The sequence below is a fragment of the Eublepharis macularius genome, chromosome 8, assembly GCF_028583425.1.
Source record: "Eublepharis macularius isolate TG4126 chromosome 8, MPM_Emac_v1.0, whole genome shotgun sequence".
Taxonomy (NCBI): Eukaryota; Metazoa; Chordata; class Lepidosauria; order Squamata; family Eublepharidae; genus Eublepharis; species Eublepharis macularius.
The window spans coordinates 43,750,381-43,776,067 of record NC_072797.1 but is presented as its reverse complement, the minus strand read 5'-3'; the positions used below and the strand labels follow the sequence as shown (position 1 = coordinate 43,776,067).

At 38.2% G+C, this 25,687-nt stretch overlaps 1 protein-coding gene across 3 annotated transcripts; it reads left to right on the top strand.

Moving 5' to 3' along the window:
- Window positions 1-17: 17 nt before the first annotated feature.
- Window positions 18-23,973, top strand: RAD17 (RAD17 checkpoint clamp loader component). 3 transcript variants are annotated; one of them, XM_054986731.1, is made up of 17 exons: window positions 18-250; window positions 3,290-3,391; window positions 4,262-4,516; window positions 5,548-5,631; window positions 7,309-7,465; window positions 8,935-9,065; window positions 11,465-11,517; window positions 11,863-11,988; window positions 12,076-12,145; window positions 12,643-12,754; window positions 15,938-16,123; window positions 17,090-17,175; window positions 17,283-17,429; window positions 18,510-18,656; window positions 19,400-19,520; window positions 21,823-21,880; window positions 23,114-23,973. In XM_054986731.1, the coding sequence occupies exons 1-17, from the start codon at window positions 149-151 to the stop codon at window positions 23,379-23,381; spliced, it is 2,205 nt and encodes a 734-aa protein (XP_054842706.1). In that variant the 5' UTR covers window positions 18-148; the 3' UTR covers window positions 23,382-23,973. The 3 variants fall into 3 exon arrangements, with proteins under 3 accessions (XP_054842706.1, XP_054842705.1, XP_054842707.1); XM_054986730.1 differs by having other exon boundaries at window positions 3,290-3,424; XM_054986732.1 differs by lacking the exon at window positions 18-250 and adding an exon at window positions 1,827-1,881 and having other exon boundaries at window positions 3,290-3,424.
- Window positions 23,974-25,687: the final 1,714 nt, after the last annotated feature.

The following is a 25,687-nucleotide window of genomic DNA, read 5'->3' as shown; positions in this document are numbered from 1 at the left end:
ATGGCGTCACTCGTTTCACTCTTTCCTCCCCCTCTTGAGCATAGGCACGCACCATGGTTTAAAATTCGTGTCGGTTTTTTTTGGTTTTCTCAAGCTTTTCGGCGATGTTTGAGCGATCGCCGAGGGCGTGAATGAAAGGCAGGAGCGGATGTTATTTCGGGCGGCCGGTGAACAGCTAAGAGCTGAGGCGCGTGGGAAGCCCCTTCTCAATCGAGATGGAATTGGCCTGAGACAGGAGAGGGAAGAAAAGGTAATGAGCAGGGAGTGGGAGAGCTGGGTTAGAGCTATAGCGTAGAGAAGATGTGCAAGTAGCATCGAGAGAGAAGATACTGGAAGCTTGCAGAGTCTCTCACAGTCCAGGGCAGTCTTGATTTATATCTTTGTAGTGCAACCCTAAACCTATTCACTGAGTACATTTACCCAATGGTCTCTAACGGGACTTGCTCTTCTAGTCGGCATGCTTAGCGTTGCAGATTCAAGTAGTCTCGTTTCTTCACAAACTGAAGTCGTTCCAGCTCCTGTTCATTGCCTTTCCTGCTGGTGTGAGCGAATGAACCCGTCTTATAAAAGAGAAATGCTCCTCATAGAAAGTCATGACCAAACATTCCCCCCTCCAATGCTGTAAAGACTATCCATACATCATTGCCTCCCCTCCCTTTTCCTCTTGGCTGGGCCAGACAATTCTGAAAAATTATGTATGTTGCATTATTTTATAAATATTTTGAAGGGCTGGGATGTATTTTACTTCTTTGTAATCTAAAATTTTGTGTAATTTATAATTTTTGTTTTGTTCTACCCATTTTACACTTTTGTAATGTATGAATTATCCCAAAGTTTCTTTGCCTCCCTATAATTTCTTAGAAAATGTCATATTTGCTAACAATATTTTTAGTAGGCAGTTTCAGGTGTTGGTCTGCAGTGGAAGAGCAAGATCCGAAACCAATAGCACTTTACAGACCAACTAGATTTTCAAGGTATGAGCTTTCAGAGGGAGCTTTGACTCTCGAAAGCTCATACTTTGGAAATCTAGCTGGTCGTAAAGGTGCTGTTAGACCCAGAGCTTGGTCTTTAGTAGGCAAAAAGCTTCTATGGTTATTAGTGGTGCCTTAGAGATAAATGCTGAAGACCCCTCTCCCACTTTTAGATGGGATCTTTAGTTGCGTGCCTAGTATTAACAGTGGCCTTAATTTGGGGTATGGATATCAGTGTTGGAGGGGTGTAGGCTAATAAATTGAAGCTTAATCTCAACAAGATGGTGGTGCAGCTGGTGAGCAGATGATCCGAACCATAATTTAAGGTGCCACCCATTCTGGATGAGGTTTGAAGTTGTACTTTCCTTGAAGAAACAGGTCTGTAGGTTGGGGATGCCTACTGTTGGATAAGCAGGTGGCAGCCATGGCCAGGAATGTCCTTTATGAGCTTCAGCCTTTTCTGGGCAGAAAAGATCTGGTCACTGATGCACGACCAGGTTACATCCAGATTAGATTACTGTAATGTGCTCTATGTGGGGCTGCACTTAAAAAGTATTCAGAACTTCAGTTAGTGCAGCTAGGATGTTGCAACTAGGATGTTGACTGGAGTCAGTTGTAGGGATCATATCACTGCACTTGTGGCCTGTCTACACTGGCTCCCAGTCTGTTTCTGGGCACAATTCACGGTGCAGGTGTTGAATTTTGCTCTATACGTCTTGAGATCAACATACCTGAAAGCCCACCTACTCCCTTACAAACCTATCTACTATGGTCATTTTCTCTAGCTATTTCAGGAGCCTCCACCTTCAGAGCTTAGGTGGGTGTCTTTTCATTTATGACACCAAATCTCAGAAACTTTTGCTGCAGGGAGACTTGTCTGACCCCTTCTGTTGCGGTCATCTGCCAGCAGGTGAAAACTTTTTTTTTTCTGGTAATCCCTCAGTGATTCTTTTGGTTTGGTTATGTGTTTTTATTTGGGTTTAATTTTTTTAAGACATGCTTTTATTATCTATGTTTTAAAACTGTTAGCCACCTTGGTGGCCCTGATGAAGGCAGAAAGCCAGTTTGGTGTAGTGGTTAAGAGTGTGGGACTCTAATCTGGAGAACAAGGTTTGATTCCCCACTCCTCCACTTGAAGCCAGCTGGGTGACCTTGGGTCAGTCACAGCTTCTAGGAGCTCTCTCAGCCCCACCCACCTCACAGGGTGTTTGTTGTTGTGGAGATAATATAACATACTTTGTAAACTGCTTTGTGTGGATGTTCAGTCATCCTGAAGGGCAGTATATAAATCGAATATTATTATTATATTATTATAAAGTCAGGATATAGATTTTGTCAGTAAATAAATATGAGATTATTGTTTTCAGTAGAATTACTGAAATATAATCTGCTTGAGTGATTGTTGGAAGTACTGATGTATTAGTATTGCTCTCTTTTAGTTGTAAAGTGAAAAACTGTGCAAATGCTAGTTTCAAAATCACATTGTTAGTGCAAACATGACTGCTTGAGTTTTTTCTTTGCATTAGTTTTAAAAATCTGACAGAATTAAAGAATTTCCCTTTGAGCTTGTGTGTTTTCACATCATAAATGTACATACTATTCAGCCTTTTAATTCATCCATCCTGTTTGCCTTTTATTTGAGAAAGCAGCAGTTGTCTCCAATTGAACAGAAAACTACGGCTAACTTAGTTATTACTTATTTTGCCTCTCTGTGGCTTTATCTATGTGAATTGTGTGAAAGCACTGTGGCAGTGAAACTCACTGTTTCCTAGCCTTAAATAGAACAGCTATTAGAGAATTAGAATTAGAGCTAGGTAGGTTGTGTTTATACTGTGGAACTGCATAGGTGGAACAATCTCTTTCCAAGCCACAGGGTATCATTTTTAAGGTTTGAAGAACAGGAAGTAAAAACTGCTGCATTATGGGGGAAGGAGGATGTGAAGCATAAGCAAATGGAGTAGGGCTTAAATACTTAGCTCCTCAGTAATTAATTGCAAAGCTGTTCAAGTTGATCTATACAGTTTAAATTTTAATCCTGCGAAGCAGGGCTTTTTTTCAGGGGGAACGTGGGGGAATGGAGTTCCGGAACCTCTTGAAAATGGTCACATGGCTGGAGGCCCCGCCCCCTGATCTCCAGACAGAGGGGAGTTGAGATTGTCCTCTGCGCCGCTCAACTCTGTCTGGAGATCAGGGGGTGGGGCCACCAGTCATGTGACCATTTTCTCTGAGGGCAACCCACTGAGTTCCACCACCTCTTTTCCCAGAAAAAAAGCCCTTCTGCGAAGTTTATTTACAAATGTATTTCCCCACTTTTTCAGCTTCCTTTCTGTGAGGGTTCAATGGTTGCATGCTTCGGATGGAAACTACAAAGGGTGATGATGTCAAAGAAGACTTCCAAAAGAAAGATAGCTTCAGCTAAAGTGGGTGATTATACTTTTGAAATATTAACAAAGGTATTTAGACATGAGTCTTCTGTGTGTATGTTATTGTGCATGAGTGGACAGAGATTATGCCTTTTATGATTGTATAGTTTATGAGCTGGTGTGACTAAATGAACAGTACTTCATTGTGTGCTCAGCTATGAATTCTGAACATCATTCAACCTCCATTATGTAAAAAGGGGATAAAATTGCCAGTCTTGCCCAACTGATTTGAAGCTGTTGAAACGAGGGATCTACAGTGCTGCATACTGAGCCTGCTTATGGGAAATAAGTTTGGTTGAACATATGGCTTCATACTAAACGAATATTTCAACACTGAATTGCCTAGGAGCTGCAGAATGAATTTATTCTAAATGTTCATAAATGATTTCATTCATGCATGTAAACATAAGGCATGATTTCATTACTCCTGTTCTCTCAAAAAATTCAAGGTAGATCAGAGGAATCAAATTACTTTTCTCCTCTTGGATCATGAGCCTTGGATCATGGATAAAATGGCCAGATTTTGTGCAACTGCTAGAGTCTGTTGTGGTTCTGTATGAATTTAATTGCTTATTTCAATATATCTTATATAATGTTTTTATGTAACATTTCTGGTAATGTATTACTTCTGTGCTTGTCTTTGACTGTAATAAATAAAATTAATTCAGTGCATGTAAATAACAGATTTTTGTAATAGTTTCATGTTGATTAAAGTTCCTGAATTTTTATTTGACAAAACAAATACAGATGCTAAAAAGAACCTTTTTATTAGTGTTGCGCAAAATTATTAGGACCTGAGGGTAAGACAAGCAATGGTGAAGTTCTTAATAAATAACTTCTACAATGAAATTATGTTTGCGTTTTCAGGTGATTGACTGGGTGGAGCCATCTTTTACTGATTTCTGCAAAAATACGAATCCCTCATCTAGTATCATTTACAAGAAGACTCCCACAGATACTCACCACCATCAGAAACGAAAAGAACATTTTTCTCTCCTAGAAAGTAGCAAGAGTGGGAGAAAAAAGGGAAAACCTTCTTCTAGAGATGAGAGAGATGAAGTTTCAAAACAAAAATGCAATGAAATTGAACCATGGGTGGATAAATACAAACCAAAATCTCAGGTAAAATCTAGTTTTTAATTCTAGTTTCTATTTCCCTTTAAAATAAAACAAACAACCATGTTATTTGTTGAGCTAGCAATGAAATTCATAGTTTAAGATGAATTTGGCAAAGGATTTTTTTTTTTGCAAATAGAAAATGTAGTGTTTTTGTGTCCTAAGAGCTCTTGGGGAAAAAGTTGATTGAAGTCAATGGGACTCAGTTAATTCACTATTAATAAATAAATTACTATTCCTAAGATTGGAATGTAGATATTAGTATTAAGCTCCTTTATTCATTTGTTAAAGAAGCACCACAACCTTCAGTGAAATAAAAAACTTCCTTCACTTGCCATTCAGTGGTTTCTAATAACTTGATGGTTGAAATTATGGCTAAGCTCATTATTTGGTTTATTTACTGATGAAGGTATTATATGAAGGAGCTATATATTAGTATTAGGCAGGTGGTGCTTATACACAAAGAGTCTGCAGCAGAAATGTTCAGAACTGATTGTTGTTGTTTTGGAATTCCTTGGAATTTTTGAACAATTAATTCAAGTTCTAGGTTTCGGTCCAAATTAGGTTCTTATGCTCTGATCATACCAGTGATATAATTGTTTCAAGACAGGGCCCAGAGACCTAGGCCTTGCTGTAGCTTTGATCCTGCAAGCATGATTCTCCATGCTACACCCTCACTTTACAAGGAATGGGCAGGCGAACGCAGTTTGTAATTCTGAGGCTACACCTGGATTCTGGTCCTGGACTCTGCTGAATGTGCAGTCATCATCACACATTGAGCTTTTCTTGGCCTGATTGAAATCTGTTCAAACATTTGGATGGATGACCTCAGATGGGCTAGAATCCAAATGGATTCACTTATGTTAGGAACCCTGAATCTCATTATGAACAGAAAACACAACTCTTTATGTTGTTTAACGTTGTATTTATTAAATAATTTGTTTCAGTTATTTTTCTAAGGTTTTGTATTATATTTGCTATGTAAATATGACTTTTAATTGTATATACATTCCTCTAATGCTTTTCTTCCTCATTAGAATGAACTTGCTGTACACAAGAAGAAAATTGAAGAAGTTGAAGCCTGGTTAAAAGCTGAAGTATTTCAAAGGCAGACCAAGCTGGTAGGATCTGATTCATATGAGATTCTAACCAGCAAGTGTTGTTTTGGAAGGATTTATATCCTTCCTTGTTGAAGCCTGGTTAAAAGCTCAAGTATTTCAAAGGTAGACCTAGCTGTTAGGATCTGATTCATATGAGATTTTAACCTGCCAGTGTTGTTTTGGAAGGATTTATATTTTTGTATAACTTATGGGAAATAGATTCTTATTTGTTAAAATAAAACAGGTTTTATTTGGATAAATAGTTCCTCTCAAAGCATTTGGAAGCAAAATGGGGAAAAGGCAGTGAAATAGCGCAAAAATTCTGTGTGATATTTTAATTTTGCAGCGTTATTTGGTACACAAGACAATAATGTAATAATTAATGTGTATAACTAAGCATAGTAATCTGCTAGGACAATGGAAGAGAGAGAGAGAAAATGAAGAATATATATAGAAAATAAAACTAATATGAACATGTTGTCTAAGCTGCCATTGAGAAAAATGCATTGATGCACCCCCCTTTTTTTCTTTTTTAAGTACTGGACCTGTTTTTCTGCATTTGCTTTTTTCATAATGCAAAACTAGCGAAATCCTTCTTGGGACTGAAAGACAAAAGTTCATTTGCATAAATGCAAACCTTTTTTGCATGATTAACGAGTCTTGCCAAGAAATGCAAAGTTACTTCAATAGCACAGGCAGCATAGAAATTTACTGGGTTGGATCCTAAATTGCACTTTTGAATGCAGAAGATGGCTTCTACTCATGGAATGGCAGGTTTATACCTCATAGTAAAAGTGATGCATGAGGAAAAATTAAAGTACATCCATATGCAAGAAGTAGTACGAACACTGCTACGTGGTGGAAAGTGTTGTCAAGTCACAGATGACATGGTGATCCCATAGGGTTTTCAAGGCAAAGACATTCAGACATGGTTTGTCATTGTCTGCCTCTGTGTTTCAACCCTGGACTTCCTTAGTGGTTTACCATCTGAGTACTAATGAGGGCCAATGCTGCTTAGTTTTCAAGATCTGATGAGATTGGGCTAGGCTGGGCTGTCCAGGTCAGACTGAAAACAGTATTAGTAGCTACCTATTACTACAGCACTTTATGGACTCTGCATGGATTTATTGTATTATTCATTTATTTAAGACATTTATATCTGCTTCAGAGATCTCCTTAAGGCAGCTCACAGCATAAAAGACAAAATAATGAAACATAAAAACATTAAAATTAACAAACATTAAAACCAGGCAGTAAAAGCACAGAAAAACCCACAGCATAAAGCATTTGGCAGACTAAGTGATCCTAAATGGATCCAATATCCTGCTTTTGTTTCTCATCCTGATTTGAATTATAAGACATATTGACATATAGAGTAATTGAGTTTTTGTTCAAGGATTTGATGAGGAGCCTGGAGTTCTACAAGGAGAGTTTGAATGAACTAGATGTCTTTGGCCTGGAAAACAGAAAGTTGAGGAAGACATGTTCTTCAGATACCTGAAGGGCTGCCACATAGAAAAGAGCAAGGGTGTTTTTGCTGCTTCAGAAGGCAAGACTAACTCTACAGTAAACCTCTAAATTATTAGGAGGATAATTTATCCAATAGAAATTGTTTACTTAAAGTAGGTGGGATAATTTAAATCAGCTTTCCTTCAGACACTGCAACTCAGTTTAGAGTGACATGGTATTTTGTTGCAGGGTGGCTCTATTTTATTATTAACTGGTCCCTCAGGCTGTGGAAAGTCTGCAACTTTGGAAATATTAGCTAAAGATCTTGGGATTCAAGTGCAAGAATGGGTAAATCCTGTATTGATGGACTTCAGGAAAGATGACTTCCAAGATACTTTGAAGGATGGTAAAACTTTCTAACTCCTCAGTAGTTAAGCAATTTAAGAGTATTAAATATGCTGTTTATAATAATCTCCTACTTTCAAGTGATCAAGAAAGCTTGCCTCAATCAAATTAGTATTAAGAAACTCCCAGTCAGCAATCAGATACAAAATACAATAATGGAAATAACACCAAAGAAAGAGCAAAAGCTATTAAAAGTGCTGGAAAATAAAAATCATTTTTACTTTGGACTCCTTCTCTTATGGAATTTCACTTAGCCCCTTCAGTGGTCACCTTTGAACAATAATTGAAGACAGTAAAAAAAGTAAAAGAAAATAAAGTTGATGCCAAAGACTTATGGGAGTGACTTCCATAGAACAGGCTCTATTTCCCATCATTTCACATTTAGTCTCTGAAGGCAAGGGCACCTGGAACAGGGCCTTGGTCTTAAAGAGTCCTGTTATTTATGTAGGATATTTCTGTGCTGCCTCATCAGAGTCCTGCTTGAAGTGGCTTATAATAAAATATTAATTGGTCTTATATTGCGATCCTAAGCATAGCAAATGATAATAAATCAATTATCCAGCAAGCTACTTTAGAGGTACAGGAAGGCTTGAATGTGCCCTGAGGAAATTCATGGTCCAGCCTTGATACCATGACTGATAAAAGTTTCAAAAGTGTTCTGTGCAGCAACAGGAGGTCGAGCTTAGGGGCTGCTGTGTGAGGGGGATTTTGACCATGGGTCCAGTCCAGTTGTTAATACTGCTTTGCATGCCACTGGCAAAAGTGCTCTTCAATATTTTCTAGGTTCTTTAACATTTTGAAATATGCTTCCCTTCAGTGTGATTGTTCTTTGAGCTTTTTTTGTGAAATGCAAGCCTCTTTTCTTGCAATGGGTTCTGGCTTGCACAGCACTAATATTGCAATCCTAAGCACGTATAATCAAAAGAAACTAGTATGTACCAAATTGCTTAAAAATGAGTATGGGGAGGGGAGAGCTTTGTGATCCTTCTCAGGAGATATAACATGTTGTGGTAACAGGTTTGTCATGCTGACTAATAGGGCTGCCACTGTAGAGAGTCCAGCAAAAGTGGTGGTCTCAGTTGGCAGGTTTTCCTAGGGTTAAAATCATAACTGTCTTGCCCTTGCCTCTGTTGTCACCTCTTTGTAGGGCTGAAGCTGCAACAGCTAATCCTCCTTCCCTGCTCACCCGCTAGGTGGCTCCCCTTGTTAAGCCACCACAGATGAATGATACAGATTATAAAAACTACGGCTGAGCAGCTCTTCAGTGATGAGTTGTGCAGGTCATCCTGAGCCTGTAGGCTATGTGCTTGATAGACTTCAGACTATGCTGCTGGGGCATCTGTCTAACCAGTAAGCAGTGAACAGCATAATAAACCTGAACTAAAAGTTGTCCCATGCAGACTAATCCTAAAACATTTTCTTTTAATTTGTGGTGTTCATTGTAAAAATGAGCTAACTTGTTTGAATCAGATTTTCAGGGACTGCCCTATCAGAGTCAAACAGCTGTCTTTCAAGAGTTTCTACTAAGAGCAAACAAATATACTAAGCTTCAGATGGTCGGGGACACTGTGAAAACTGACAAAAGACTTATTCTTGTGGAAGTAAGTAGAAATGATTGATCCCAGTCAAGGGCGTTTCTCTTTTTAAATAATTTAATTAAACAATTGAATGTAAATTTTTCTCTCTTCTTTTCCTGATTTTTACTTCTACTGAAACTAATGAAGGACACTTTCGCTTTTAAAAGTTTATGTTTCTGTAATCATATCTTTTGTTAATATCTAATTGCAGACTAGACATCTCTTTCCCCACTCTTGATTCTTAGGACTGAATATTTTAAACCTTATTTGCTTTTATTCATAAACCAGATTTTTAAAAATCAGTTTTATTTCATCTTGAAATTTTCATATCTAATGGTGTGTATTAAATCTTTGTGTTTATTACACTCTGCAGAATTTTACTTTGCCCTAAGGTGACATTCATATCAATTCGACTGAAATGAATTTGAGGCCAGTCTAGGACTGATCCATCTCGTGTCTCGTCATCATGGCCAGGATCCAAAGGATCATCATCAATATATCTAATTATCAACATGGCCCCATTTGTGGATACTTAAATCTGGAGACTAACATCATGGACAGACAAAACAGATCTTTCTACAAACCTGAAAATAACCCCAGGTTTATAGAAAAATCTGAAATCTTAAAAAAAAAGTTGTGTGGGTTAAACTCCAAAATGATAGAACAAGAGCCTATGGTTTTAAGAAACTGAATGCCTTCAGTGGCAATTGCTAGGAAACCACAACATTATGTTTTCAAGCCTTGGCTTTTATCAGTAAAAGACAGGGAGAGGGGGCAGGGTCCTTTCCATGGTTACTTTGGAGTTTGAGGGAGGACTCATCAGTGCCAGGCCCAACAACAGCCACAAGGCAACTTGCTGCCATGTGACTTGCATGATTCATCTGGGTCTGTCTGCTAGGTGCTGTTCAACAACAGCCACCCCATGAAAAGCCAGTGTGGGATAGTACTTAGAGTTTCAGGCCAGATCTGGGAGACCCAGGTTCAAATTGCCACTTTGAACTGGGTGACTTTGGGACAATCACACACTCTCAGCTTAACCTGCCACGCAGGGTTGTGATGATAAAATGGAGGAAAAGAGAATGATGTAAGCTGCTTTGAGTCCCCCTTGTGGAGAAAGACCACGTATAAATATAGCTGAAGGTGAAGGGCAGACTAAAAGTTAGTTGGTTGATGGGTTAGAATGAGAGAAGAAAGCAAAGAAATAGGACGATATGGCTGCTGCCAGGAGGAAGTAAAGAGGAAATTATAACTGAGCCTGGCCCAGCCTAGCTAGCACACTGCAGCTGCATCTACACAACTGGTTTTTTCCTGAGTAGAGACTGCCATGGGGAGGGAGGAGAGAAGACAGGGCAGATAAAGGTAGGTTTGCTGGTAGATGGGAAGGAGAGAAGGAAGGAAGGAAAGAGGAGAAGCTGAGAGATTTCAAGAAAGGGAAAGAGGAAATACTGGGGAAGTGGTAGTTAAGCTGCCCCCAGGAAGTCCTTGTGGATCCCCCAAACTGTTTCTGGTTTCCCAAGTGGGTATTGGATTTGGGTTAGCTGAGCATCTTCTGTCTCATCCTGTATGGTAAATATCTGTTGAAACAAGATAATTTGCGAGCAGTTAGTATATATGGTTGAGGTGATGGCAATTCATCTCCAGTGGCCTCCCCTGCTCTGTTCTGCCTTATTTTATTCCATCTTGGCCAGTTCTCACCCACTTAATTGTACTGTATAGTCCATCTACAGCTACAACAGGTAGATTCTGTAGCAGATGCCATCAAATGTTTTAGCAATGTTTAGTATTGTTTAGTATTTATATTATTACATATTTTAAATGTATATTTAAATTTTTATTATATTTTTATTATGTATTATTTTAATTATGTTGTGCCCACCCTGAGCCTACTTATAGGGAGGATGGGCTAAATATTGAACAAATATATAAATGAATAAATATAGATAGATAAATGTAAAATAATATGAATATGTGACACATTTTATGAGACTCTGCAGACTAGAGATGGGCATGAACCGAAATATGAACCAAACTTCATCACGAACCATGCCAGTTCGTGATTCGCGAACCAGCGGCTCGTCAGAGCCCATTTCTGACGAACCACCACAAATTTTAGGGCAGTTCATTTGGTTCATTTTTTGGTTTGTCACTGCAGAAAGCCTTATGCCAATCAATCAGTTTCCTAGGCAGCGGGGGTTGGGCTTTCTGCAGACCTTATGCTGACCCAGAAGTGACGTTTTCACAAACCAAAAATGAACTGGTTCGTGAACCGGGGCAGGTTCGTGAAAGTTCGTGGTTCATGAAACGTGACCCTGAACCACATGGTTTGTTTTTTTCTGGTTCGTGCCCATCTCTACTGCAGACCAAAGGTTGGCCACAATTCTAATGTACTAAACTTGCTAACATTTTGTATTGTATTTTAATAGGATGTGCCGAACCATTTTTATCGTGATCCTAGCAGCTTACATGAAATTTTGAGGTGAGTGTAAGGGAGCTAATATTGAAAGCATGGAAAGGAAAAGGAGATTGACAGTGCAATCGTACACAGGTTATACCCTTCTAAACCAATTGACTTTAGTGGTCTTAGAAGAGTGTAACTCTGTTTAGCTTGCACTATAAGATTTTAGTCCTCTATCTCCAGACTAGTTCCCTATCCAAGGCCATTCATCCAGTCTTTTGAGTTGGTAACTGTGGGATAGAGGAAAACATTATATGGCTCGACAGTAGCAGGATTTGACACAAGGGCTGTCCAGTTACTAATCTCTGATTGTTCAGGATCTTAAATTTAAGTTTGCGACTCTCTAATGTTTGTTTTCCATCCTAGAATGTTTGTGCGAGTGAGCAGATGCCCTCTTGTGTTTATAATATCAGACGGTGCTAGTGCAGCCAGCAGCCAAAGGTTTCTTTTCCCAAAGGAAATTCATGAAGAGCTACATATAGCTAATATTAGGTAAAGAAATCATTACCTGCATTGGTCATAACCAAAAATTTTACTATAAAATTAATTTTGACCATCTTTTCTTATCTATTTTCTTAGTTTTAACCCAGTGGCTCCCACAATAATGCTAAAAGTTCTAAACCGAATAACTACAATCGAGGCTAATACGGTAAGATAAAATTTTAAAACTGTATTGTGTTGATGATAGTGTAAAAGTTTGGGAAAAGTCCATTATTTGAGTGGGAAAAGTTATGATTCTGTTCCTTCCAAAAATGTCTAAAATAAAAGATCAGCAGGGTTGGCTAACGTACAGACTATAATGTAGAAATCTGTTGATGATTTGATGTATATGTTCATAGTTTAGTTTGCTGTCAGGGTGCTGCTCTGTATGTTCCATGGGGATGTGTATGGAATTGTGAAACATTATTGCAAAGGGAAGTCATTTTTTTGGTAGTCCAGTGTATACATAGATTCTGTGTTCATTTGAAATGATAGAGCGGACTCTAACTTCTAGGAAAGCTCAACTCTTTTAAGACTTGAAGCCGATAAAATCACATGAAGACTTGTAGTTAGTTATAAAAGTTGACAGACCACAAACTAGCTACATTCAGTCTTGGCAAGTAGTACAGTTTTGATGATTATGCAAACTAACCCCTTTCCTTGTAGAATGGAGAAAAAATTGATGTCCCTGCCAAATCCTCAATGGAATTGATTTGCAAAGGATGTTCAGGTGATATTAGAAGTGCAATAAATACTCTTCAGTTTTCTTCTTTGAAAGGTAAATATAGAATTTTTCAACCATAATATGTCTGCACTCTGAGGATAGTTTTAATGCTAGTTGAATGGTCTTGCAGATATAATAGTAAGCAATTGGAGTGAAGCAATGTCTTGTTATTAAATGGAGTTTAATGTACTGGGGCTGTGATCCAAATTTGAACAAGTGCAAGAGGAACTGCACATTCATGGATATGGTCCTAGAGCACTCTGTCATCATCTATGCTGTCATCTAAACAGTGCTGGTGCTTGCCTCTTTCTCTCAACCAGGTCATTGGTGTTAACAGAAAGGACTGTATAGATCAGAAATAACAACAATAACATTCAATTTATATACTGCCCTTCAGGACGACTTAACACCCACTCAGAGCGGTTTACAAAGCATGTTATCATTATCCCCACAACAAAACACCCTGTGGGGTGGGTGTTTGGAGCCCTGAGAGAGCTCCAAAGATCTGTGACTAGCCCAAGGTCACCCAACTGGCTTCAAGTGGAGGAGTAGGGAATTAAACCCGGCTCTCCAGATTAGTCTCGCACTCTTAACCACTACAGCAAACTGGCTTTCAATGCAGGAGCATCCCTGTGTATAGGATGCAAAAGTTTATACTCACTTTATACTTGATGTAAACTGGCGAGAGCTTGGTATTAATGAGTTTTTCAATATACTTTCTTTATGCTTTATGTTAAAAATATGTGTCTATTGACTCATAATAAGCTTGTTATTTGCCAAAATATTTTCCTTGAGAATCTAGAATTCAATTGTTTACTACAGTCAAAGACCAGCACAATTGAGAATCTAGAAAGAAATAGTTTATTACTGTCTAATCTAAGTGTCTTCACAGTACAGTTCTGGGCTTCCAGCCTGTGGGTATCAGTGCCCACTAGTATTCTCCCTAAATTATTGCTGTGTGCTGTTTCGCAGTTTATCTAAAGGAAGGTTCTATGAACTAGTAAGGCCCGTTCTCAGCTGAAAAAGGTGGTAGAAGTTGTTGGCAAAGATCTTTTGGGATCTTGTTATTTTCCTGGTACAGAGGAACACAGCAGAGATAATTGTTAACTATTTCCATTTCTCTATAATTCAATACTATTTTGAGTTAATATACTGTATTCTATTAGCATGTATTTTTAAGTTGAGTAAAAAGGAAAGAAGACATGGGTAGGCCTTCTGTATAAAATTAGTTTGCCAGTGTCAGACTCACAGTGCAATCACTCAGTGAAATCAGTGGGCTTAGACTGGAGTAACTGTGCATAGGATTGCACTCTCAGCTGCAGTTTAAGTGTAGAAGAACAACTGTATGGAGCTGCTGGAACATGATGGAGCAACATGTCAAGCTTGCAGACCAAAATACATACTGTAATTTAGTGGATTAGTAAAATATTTGAATGTATATTTAATTTAAAATCTTCCACTTCAGTTTAAGTGGAATAATGTAAATGTTTCTGTTTAGCATCTGAGTTTAGTATCCATGAGTTATGGATACTAACTTTGACTTGTGGTTTTGGTGGCTGGTGTTATTTAAATTATTTGGTATAGTGAGAGCCAGTTTAGTGTAGTGGTTAAGAGCGCGGGACTCTAGTCTGGAGAACCGGATTTGATTCCCCACTCTTCCACTTGAAGCCAGCTGGGTGACCTTGGGTCAGTCACAGCTTCTAGCTCTCTCAGCCCCACCCACCTCACAGGGTGTTTTGTTGTGGGGATAATAATGACATACTTTGTAAACCACTCTGAGTGGGTGTTAAGTCACCCTGAAGGGTGGTATATAAATCGTATGTTGTTGTTATTTAAAGCATTTATTAGCTGCTGTTCTGTCTTCCAGGAACTCAAGGCAGCTTACAGCATACAGTGGTTTTGACAAAATAACCTCAAAAAAGCCAGTATTTGCAAATGATAGTCAGCATGGTAATCTAAATATCTGATTAGGATCAGGGAGTTCTAGGTTCAAATTCACACTTCCATGAAGCTCATTGGTTGACCTTCATATTCATTCTCTCTGTCTCTCTCTTACTTCTTCCCTCTCTCTCACAAACTAACCTAACTCACAGGGTTGGTGGGATGATCAATGGAAAGGGAAACGTCCTGCCTTCAGCTTCTTGGAGGAAGGCAGGATACAAATCAAATAATTGTAGTAATTTTATTTATTTTCTGCCTTTCTCATTGAGACATGAGGCAGATTACAGAACTGAAACAACACTGAGCAGTGTAAAACTGCATTACAAAATCAGTGTACTAAAAAACATGCATGTATAGACTGTATTCGCATTAGACATAATTTCTTTTCATCTTCTACAGAACTAAATGATCCATAGTTTGTTTTGTGTGGAGGTTTTCATATCGACACTGTAACGCCTTAATACTTTAACTCATTATGATTGTTCACAGTTACTATTTTCTGACTCATTTATTTTTATATCCTTAAGATTTATATACATTTCCCTACATTATAGAATAAACCTGAAACTAAAGGATCAGGGTTCTTTGTAGCCAGGGCTTTTTTTCAGCCAGAACACAGCAGAATGGCATTCTGGCACCTCTTAAAAATACTCACGTGACTGATGGGTATTTGGGCCCATTCCAGGACATTTCGGGCCCGATCCGGGCCATTTTGGACCCATTTCGGCCCAATTTCGGCCCAAAACGGCCAGGATCAGGCTGCTGCTGGGTGGGGGAGGGTTTCCCTGCATGGCAGTGGTCCAGTCCTGGATGTTTTGGGCCCATTTCGGCCCAATTTGGGCCTGAAACAGCCAAGATTAGGCTGCTGCCAGGCAGGGGAGGGGGTCCCTCTCCATGTCAGCAGCACATTCCATGCAGATTCAGCCCCAATACAGGCTGGATTTGGCCCAATTTGGGCCTGAAAAAGCCAGGATCAGGCCACTGGCGGGCAGGGGAGTGTTCTCCCGCGCAGCAGCGGCGCATTCCAGGCTGATTTGGGCATGAATCAGGTCCCCTATGGAGTGTGGGAGTGCTTCCGGGGCAGCCACGGCCTGTGTGATGATGATACTTGCTTAAACAGAAAAAAAAATGACATGCTTATTAGGCCAAAAATAAGATACAAACAGGGCTTTTTTCTGGGAAAAGAAGTGGTGGAACTCATGCACATGCTCCTGGGACCACATGATGATGTCACTTCTGGGAAATGACAAGTAATTCCATCACATTGCTGAGGTTCTTGTTTTTTTTTATTGCCAGAGTACTCATCAAAGAACAACTTGTGGCCACAGAAAAAAGGGAATTCTTCATTAAAATGTGATTTATTATCTAAGGTGAAAAAGAAATTTGGTAACTCTTTAGAAAGCCAGGAGATACAAGCTGTCGGTGGCAAAGATGCATCCATCTTTCTTTTCCATGCTTTGGGGAAAATACTTTACTGCAAAAGTAAGAAAACTCTGACTTACTGTTCTTCATTTTCAGCTGGAAAGAAAAAATCCCCACATGATTCATTCTTAACAATTTCTGTCAGCTTGCAGCTGAATTAACTTGCTGCATTGACTACAGACTGGTCGCAGACTGTAATAATAAACTTGACTTGACTACAGTAGTACAACATGAGATCATCAATTTCAGTTGTTTCTCCTAGCTTTAATGGTTACATATATGTTTTCTTAGATACCATATGCATATGAAAATATTTTTAAAGTTGTATTATACCATTTCCTGTCATCTCGACCAGTTAATACTTTTATAAGAGATCACACTGCATGTTCTAATCATCCATCATTTAGTAATCCTATTTATCTCTGATTATCTTTCTGTTCTTCTTAGATGAATATCTTTCTTTAATTTTTTCAGCTCCTCTCATAAAATCAAGTGTCCTTTCTAGTTTTATCCTGACCATTTTACAGACTTGAGGGGAAATTTATTATTTTATTTATAAAACATTTACACCCTACCTTTCCACATAGTTCATGGTGGCTTTCAAAATGAAAAATGCAGATTAAAATTATTGTCCAGCAGGGAAATTACTCTTTTTTTTTTTTTTGCTTTCTACACAATTTGTATGATTTATCTAATGGGATGGGACTAAGCCATGAGCCACTTCTCCCAAATTAATGAGAAGAAAATTTAAAAGTCTCATATGTGAAACTGGTAGACGATCAAAAACCTCTGCGAATGGAATTGTGAAAAATCTTTAGCATGGCAAGAGACTGACAGAGGTGGTTTGACATTGCCTGCCTCTGCAAACCTGGTCTTTGTTTGAGATTCCTATCCAATTGCTAACCAAGGGCAACCCTGCTTAGCTTCTGAGATTTAATGAGATTGGGCTTGCCTGGGCTATCCAGGTCAGGACAATGTTGAGTACAAGCTGTTTATATTTAACAGTAAAGTGTTGTTCTTTTACAGGAAAGCAAATAATGGAGTTGGGCTTTCCTTGCCTACCGCCTCATTTATCAGACTACGAACGAAGCCCTTTGCTTGTTCAACCTGAGGTAAAGGCCTGTTAGTATTAGTATCTCTGTAAGTGCAAGATGACCCGATGATTTTTTTTTCTCCCATGATATGTGCAAAACTAATTGTGTGTATTGTTCTTTATTAGGATGTTATAGAAAAATCACACATGCCTGGGGACTTGTTTAATTTATACCTTCATCAAAACTATGTAGACTTTTTCTCTGATATAGAGGATCTTGTGAGAGCTAGTGAATATCTGAGTGTTGCTGACTTGCTCTGCAGTAACTGGGATGTAAGTTTTATTTTTAAATTCTTATTCTGTTATACTGAAAGTTATGAACACTCAGAGTAAATCTCGTGGAGGGTAAAGAAATATTTCAAGCCAAGTAAAGCTGAAAATGAACATCTCTTGCAATCCTCAGTAGGTGTGAATCTCTGCTGATTTGTAGGATTCCTTGTATCTGCTACCCGTTCATCTTGTTTTCTTAGAGGAGAGAGGAAAGATATAAGCCTCTCTGGGGAGAAAGGTGGGATAAAAATGAAGTAAATAAATAAAAATGTTGTGGTAAATCCCAGTTGTCACAATTTATGTGTACATGTTGATATTCATCTAGATCAATTAAGATCATTACTTTATGTCAAAATAAACATGACATTTGTAATGCTCAACACTAACAAATACCCAGCTGTTCATGGGTTAAAAGTGTACACTTTATGTAGTTACCATCAGGTTTTGGCTTATAAAATATGTATTTTGGAGGCTGGCTATGATCCCTTCACAAAGTAAAGGCTTGCAATATAGGATCTGAAACTAGAAGGGCTAGAAAACGATTTGTACCAAACATGTAGGTGATCCATTCTGAGGAGTCTTTGTAAAACAAAAGTCCGGTAGCACTTTAAGACTAACAACATTTAATTTAATACGATTTTTCATGAGTCACACTCACAGCTCACTTCAGATATGTCTTGCCGGGCAATTCCATTCATATTCTGTTGCTGTTTTCCTTTCTTCATGTAATGACTTGCCAAAATATTCAGATTTTGCCACTGGTATGGGCTATAAATGTTATCCATGTTGGATTTGGATTTTAGTTCTGAGATCTTGCTGGTATTGTCTATCTACAAAAGTTTAATTGAATAACAAACAAAAAACCCTTTCGTTCCAGTATGTTTTTTCTGCACTGTGGCAAATTGGAAAAGATCTTGACATTTTGTATCTACAAAGTATACTTATGGGTTCAGTACTTGGGAGTAATACTTAGTAGTGTTACAAGTGCTAATACACTGTGTAGTGCATTTGCATCTCTTTATGTTGATCTTGTTTTTAACAACTGTATGCAACTTTGCAACTTCAGGTTATTTTTTCCTATAGGCACGACCTACACTCCGGGAGTATAGTGCATCTGTGGCCACAAGAGGTATGATGCATTCAAACAGATCTAGAGCCTTTGCCCATAGCAAAGGAGGAATGGGCTTTCGACCCCTTCATAAACCACAGTGGTTCCTAATTAATAAGAAGGTAATAACTTTGTGACTTGCTATAAAAACGTGCTGTGTCTTCAAGTGCAGATGTGATTCCCAGTACGGTTAAAAATAGAAAGAATTGATGCGTGAAATAATTGTGATAAACCTCTCAGTTACTAAAGCAGAGGATTCATAATAAGGATTGTCTTGTATCATCAAGCTAAAGAAAATATTATGGAAAATATTATGAGGATTATCATCCTCATAGTATATGCAGTAGTCCAAGTGCACAGACATCCAAAGAGACAATGTATTTGCAGGCTACCACATCAGCAGCATTGTTTCAGTAGGTACAGTCTACCATCCTCTGCAGTATTGCAAAGTATCCAGAAATGCATCTCTTGGATAGTGAAGTGTAGCTTCATAGAGTAAAAACTGCCTTGTGTCAAACCTTGGAGCAATTTATTTATATAATCTCCAGGAAAACTGGAATAAGAAAATAAGTTGGATTGGAGAGAAATAACATGAGATTTTTAAGCCCTTGAAATTGCATGCTGGATACATCAATTCTCAATAGCTGATCTTGCAGAGCAATCTTGCCAATTTAACAAGGTAATATTTGCAGTTTATAAAAGATCGGTGTTTGGAAGTATGGTAGGCTTAGTTAAAAACCCTCCTACTTCCAATAATTATATTTATGTAATAGAGGACATGCAGAATACATGTGTATATATTGTGTAGTTGAAGAATGAATAAACCTTTTGGATACAATATTTGTTTGTTCCTTCTTCTTAACAGTATCAGGAAAACTGCACTGCTGCAAAATCCCTTTTCTCAAATTTCTGCTTACCACCACTATGCCTTCAGACCCAGCTATTACCTTATCTTGCCCTGTTGACAAATCCAATGAGAAACCAAGGTATGTTTAAAACATTAAACTTCTGTCCAGAATATGATTGGAAATGAAATAAATAGAAGCTGAACCTGGTCACGCAAGTAAGAGTAAAACATGGGTACTATTTTTTCTTCTTCTGTTAATTCTGACATGGTTTATACATAACAGCAAACTGTGGTCTGCTGCTACCTTAGTCTGTTTGTAGCAGTAGCACTAGAAAAGAGAAAGAGTCCAGTAGCACCTATAAGACTAACAAAATTTGTGGTAGGGCATGAGCTTTCACAGCTCACTACTTCAATACAGCTAGAATATGAGTCCATCTGTCCTTGTATGAGTGGAGTGATGAGTGGAGTGGAGTGCCAAATGACAAAAGCTGGTGAATGACAATAGCAGGTGTTTTTGGATAGGGTGGGGTATGCAGAAGGGTGATGGGTGTGGAGAAATCAGGATTGGTGATGGGACAGGAAGCCTAGGTCTCGATTCAATCCAGGTGGATGCATTGTCTTGAGCTTCATTATCAGTTGCAATTCAGCAGCCTCTCTTTCTAATCTCCCTTTGAAATTCCTCTGCAGGATAACTGCTACTTTTAGGTCAGCAACTGAATGTCTAGGAAGGTTAAAATGCTCCTCCACTGGTTTTTGAATGTTGTGCTTTCTGATGTCAGACTTGTGTCCATTAATTCTTTGTCAAAGGGACTGGCCAGTTTGTCCAATGTAGAGGGTGGAAGGGCATTGCTGACACGTGATGGCATAAATTACATTAGAGGAGGAGCAGGAGTATGAACCTGAGATGGTATGGCTGATGTTGTTGGGTCCACTGATGGTTTTGCTGGGATCTATAGGAGAGCAAAGTTGGCATCTTGGTTTGTTGCAGGCCTTGGTACCAGAGTCCATGTTACTTTTAAGTAGTTAATTGTTGCATGTGAGTAGTTGTTTAGGTTAGCAGGCTGTTTGTAAGCAAGAAAAGGTCAGCCCCCCCCCCCCGTGCCTGTGTGAGGGAAGTGTCACAATCCAGCATGCATTGAACTTGTGAGCGGCAAGTAACCACCAGTGGTGTTCTGTTGTTATTTCCTTTGGGCTTGCCTTGTAGTATGCTGTCCTTGGGTGTCATTCTGGCCTTTCGAATCATTTTTCTCACCATGTCAGAGGGATTCTGTAGTTGCAAAAAAGCGTGTTGCAGATCCTTCAAATATCCAGGATGTGGATGAATCTTGGCCTGCAGGCAAACATAGGCCATCGTCACACGGGCATCTCTTCCGTTAAATTTACAGCATATAGCGTCCTACCTGTCATCGGCACAGTAACGTTTCTTTGGGTCACCTAACGGCTCTTCGCGCCACCAGCTGTCCACACCGAAGCACTCTGTTCTGTTCTCTCTAACCGCGCAGAAGCAGCTCCCCCCCCCTTTTTTAAAAAATTATTCTGGCGTTTAATTCCGCTATAACAGAATAACAGCATATAAACATTCCGTTAGAGCAAAACATTACGACCCTTTTGTTTTTCCAACTTTGAAATTATATAAATAGCCCTTTGCCCGCAGAAAACTCCCTGTCTGACGTGATCCCCATCGCTGAAGACTCTGCCATGGCGATTGAGTCATTTTTACTTCAGCAGAAAGTTTGCATTGTGTTATGTCGTTATGGCATTATAAGGACATAATAAAATTTAAAAAAAGGGGAGTCGCAGGAAGAAATGGATTCTGGGATTGAAGGGAGGGCATAGGATGTTGCGAGGCGAAATACATCGATGTGAGGCATTCACACTGAGGCACAAAATAGCGCGACTATCAAGCACAAAGCAGAAGAGAGAAAATCGCTACAGTGTTGGAATAAGGTGGGTGTTTGCCAGGAAATAGCGCCATTTTAGCACTAAATAAAAGCCCGTGTGACGACGGCCATAGTTTGGCTTGGATGTAAAAGCAAATTATGCTTTGGTGTGAAGTTTCTAATTAGCTTGATCATGTATGAGGGGAGGAAGCACAACACAAGTGTGAGGGTCCATCATGTTTATTCATATGTCAGCAGATGGTAGTTTGCCATTACATCTAAACCAAGTCACGGAGCGTGTAATATTCCTGGAAAAATCAGAAGTCTGGGTCTCCTGAATATTTGTGCCAACATACCTGCTTGTGATGCTTTACAGTATTTCTTCAAAGTTAACTTGGTATAATTGTATCCTGTTATACTGTATGGCAGTGGCTAACAACATGTCCACAGACAATATCCATTATGTTCTAATGACCACCATACAGCTGTGTTAGTCACATGATCTCTAAGTAAAATAGATATTAAAATGACAAGGAACATCTTTTGTGTATCCTTTCTCAGCTCAGATTACTTTTATTCAGGATGTTGGAAGGCTCCCTTTAAAGAAACACTTTGGAAGGTAATTGTATTGATATTTTCTAAAAAGTTTTATAAAGGAAAATACCTACTATGCTTTCCTTGCAAAATTGTATCTTTCTGACTTTACTATCAAGAATATGCTTTCATACAACTTAATATGATCACTCTTGTGTCAAGGTTACTGTGTAAAATCTAATAAAGCCAACCACATCCTGAAGGCTCAAGCTATCAATAACTTCTAAATATCCTATTATGTCAAATTGACATTCTGCTTAAACAATTGTGGACTCAAACTTCCTTAGTCTTTCTGCAAAGTGTATGAGATGTCATATTCTTCTCCACTGCTTCTAAGCTTTCTAGATAGTCTGCACCATTCCATTTTCAGGTCTCTTTAGGTATATTGGTCCACTTCTTCTATACACCTATTCCTGACCATGCCATGTACCTCCTGGTTAAACTAGCTAGGACTATAGCAGTTCTAGTAGAATTATAATACACTTCTATTCCTATTATGTTAAAAGAAAAGCTTCCCTTCCTTCCTTGGGCAATCTCAGTGTTATTGTCTGATAACTTTCCTGACAATCAAACCTCTGCCATAGTGGCTTCCTTTTTAGCCATGGTGATAAAGAAACAAGATTTTCATGAGTTTAGATAGTTTAAAGTGATAATGACGAGTTATGTCTACGTGAATTGGGTATGTTCATGTGTACAGTTCATATTTTGTTGGTGTTTGTATGGCTTATGGCTTCGGCCGGAAAAGCAATAAACATATTATTATTATAATACACTTCCATCAAATGCACATACACGTGCCATTGCTAAATCTTAATTCTCTATAGGCCTACAGAAGATCAGGTATACAATATTTGTTTCATTTTCTCCATAATGGCCCCGTGCACTTAGGGAAGACTTACCCCTCTCCCCAATTTTAGAAACACTTCTATGATTCTAAGTCCAAAAATCAAGAGAGAGAGGAAATAAATGGAAGTTAGTGACCAATTTGGTATCATTGTTGGGATGAGAAGCACACTGACATACTATCTGTTCCTTTTTTTTATTACAGCATTAGAATGTTGCCTAGACTCTTGTAATAAAAGTTGTCAGAACAGTAAATCATGGGGAATTAAGTTTTTGCATGTTGTAAATGTTAGTATGGAGGGAGAATTTATATATTTGGAATAGTATATCTTCTGGGTGCCTTAAAGATTCCAAGTCTACGTGCAAAAGACAAGATGCTATGCTTCTACATGTTATTGCTATTGTTGTTTCATAGGTTAAAACTTGAAACTCTTACTGATAAAGATTCTGCCATTCAAGTCTTTGACAGCGATGATGAAAGTGATTTTGCTAGCATGCAGTCCCCAAATATGATCCAACTGGAGAAAAACAATACTAGGGAAAAGAATGAGTCAGATGAATGTCTTCTTTCTGCTAGCCAGGCTCCTGGAAATGAATTGCCGTGCAGCCAGCCTCAGCCTGTTACAGCTCAAGCAATCATGGAGGAAGATGAACTAAACATAGAGGAATATGATAGTGATTGAACAATGGAAAACAGCAGCACCAGTGCTGTTTGTTGAATGTTTTAGTTGAATGTTTTATTTTATAATAATTCTTATCTAGAAAACACTGTGAAAGCTATCAATGGGTAACTGTCACTCCAGCAAGTCCTTATTAATTTGCCATGACTCCACGCTTATTCTTTACAGGGTTACATCATGGCATATATCAGGGTGTTTGTTGTACCTCTGATTTTATTTGAGTCTACTATGGAAAGCCCTAACTATGTTTAATTTAAGATTTTGTTCCCTAGCCATATGGGCATGTATATGTAACAATATTTAGGCACTGAGTTTTTGTCCAAGAGATGTTTGGGAAATATTGTCAATAGTTCTGTTAAGGTTTCACACATTTAGCCCTAATATGAGATGACAAATTACAAAGAATTTAAATTCTGGATTGTGTACTATTTAAGATGTAAATAAACACTGAGGTGTTAAGTTTGTTAATAAATAGTACTATATGCAATTCTAGATGTGTATAATCAAAAACATGTACAGTATTTTACATAATTGGTCTTTTTATGTTTTGCTAATTTATCCAGAACAATTAAAGTATGCAATTCTTTGAACAGTACCCAATTGTTTGAAAATGCTTCTAATAGATCAATTATACACAATTCTAAAGCTTTAACTCCAACTTAGTAGGGCTATGTCGGGGTTCCCAACCTTTTTTTAAAAAAAGAGGTTTAATTAATTTTATTTAGAAAAAGAGAGAGAGAACGATTAAAAGTGCATTTAACCTTATACAAAATATATCAGAAAGAATATATAAAGTGTATAATAGGTCTGAAGTATGAAAAATATAATCAGAATATATAATATAACTAAACATCGTACTTTTACTCCTCTCCCTTAACTTAATAGTTAATAGTTTCACTATTAACTTAATAGCTTCACTATTTAGCTTAGCTGTTAGTCTATTTTGATATTAATTGTACATTCTACATTGGATAGATTGAGCTATTGTATATATAAAAATTTATCCAAACTTGCAAAGAGAACACTGCAATAATAAGAACATTCTAAGAACATAATAGGAAGAGTAATATTTAAAAAGAGAGAAAATTAGCCATTTCTGTGTCCTAGTTGTAACCGAGTATATACGTTTCAAAATAAATTTTCCCCTCCATCTCCACTGTGAAACATCTGAATAAGATATTTAGGAACATATCTCTAAAGTTTGTCACAAGGTGAAACTCCAAACATTTTGCTTTCAATGTTTAACTATTAATCTATTTTTAATATTAATTATATATGCTGAATTTAGTAAATCGCCTATTATTTATTTATTTATTTAAAATATACAAGAAAGAAATCCACAGAAATAAGAATGGTAGAAAAGAGGAGGGGAAAAGAGTTCCATAACATAGTTATATAGATCAAGAATAATTGTAAGTAACAGAATGTATAAGCTCAAAGTATATCTTTGCCTCAGTCTCAGTTTGTGTTCCTTTTCATGCCTTCTTCTAACTTTGGTGCCTCAAACAGTAATTTAGACAGCCTCCAAAAAGCCATATGATCCCCAACCTTTTGGAGTCTGTGGTCACCTTTGGAGTTCTAGGGTGGGAGGCACACATGCAGAGGACATCCAAGTGCAGGGGAGAAGACTGGTAGTTTTTAAAAATACTTTGGGAAAGAGGGGTGTGAGAGAGAAAAAACAACACTGGTGGCTGCTGTTGCCGAAACATTATTTCTATCTACCCTGCCCTTCAGATCTCCTGTAGCTGATCAAAAGCCCTGTTGAGCAAGAGCCCAAGGGGCCCCATCCATTTCTAAAAGCAGGTGAATGCACCATGATGAGGACGTCTGGGCTAGATGATTAACATGAAAATAGGCAATTGATGTAAATATTTGCTTCACTTGCTGTAAGAGATAATAGTGTTATTAAAACAATGTATGTCCTGACAAAGGCCGTCGTCACACGGCCCATTTTCGCGCTAGTTTTGCGCTTGAAGTCGTATCTCTTCCTCTCGCATTAAATCCGGTAAAATCCAAACCTTCCCGGCTCTTTGCGTTTCTACTTGCTCTCACTTATCAGTCGGTTGCGCTAATTTCACGCAATAAAAACAGACTTGTTCAGTGGCTTTCAAAAACAATTTCCCCGTTTTAAAAAAAAAATTTCCCGTTTGTTTGCGTTATATCGCGCTATCGCTCTAACGACGTCATGCTAGCCCAAAAAACACCTCCAACGTGATTGGAAGCCAAGCTTTCCCGCCCTTAAAAAGGCAAAATAATTGGTTGAGCCAATTTTTTTTTCAAAATTTGAACCACTACAAATAGCCCGGCAG

Bases quoted from the DNA above. Each gene is read 5' to 3' on its own strand.
- RAD17 (XM_054986730.1), top strand. From the start codon at position 149: ATGTTATTTCGGGCGGCCGGTGAACAGCTAAGAGCTGAGGCGCGTGGG. The intron at 11,989-12,075 runs GTAAAGAAATCA...CTATTTTCTTAG, and splicing joins CTACATATAGCTAATATTAG to TTTTAACCCAGTGGCTCCCA. The intron at 21,881-23,113 runs GTAATTGTATTG...GTTGTTTCATAG, and splicing joins TTAAAGAAACACTTTGGAAG to GTTAAAACTTGAAACTCTTA.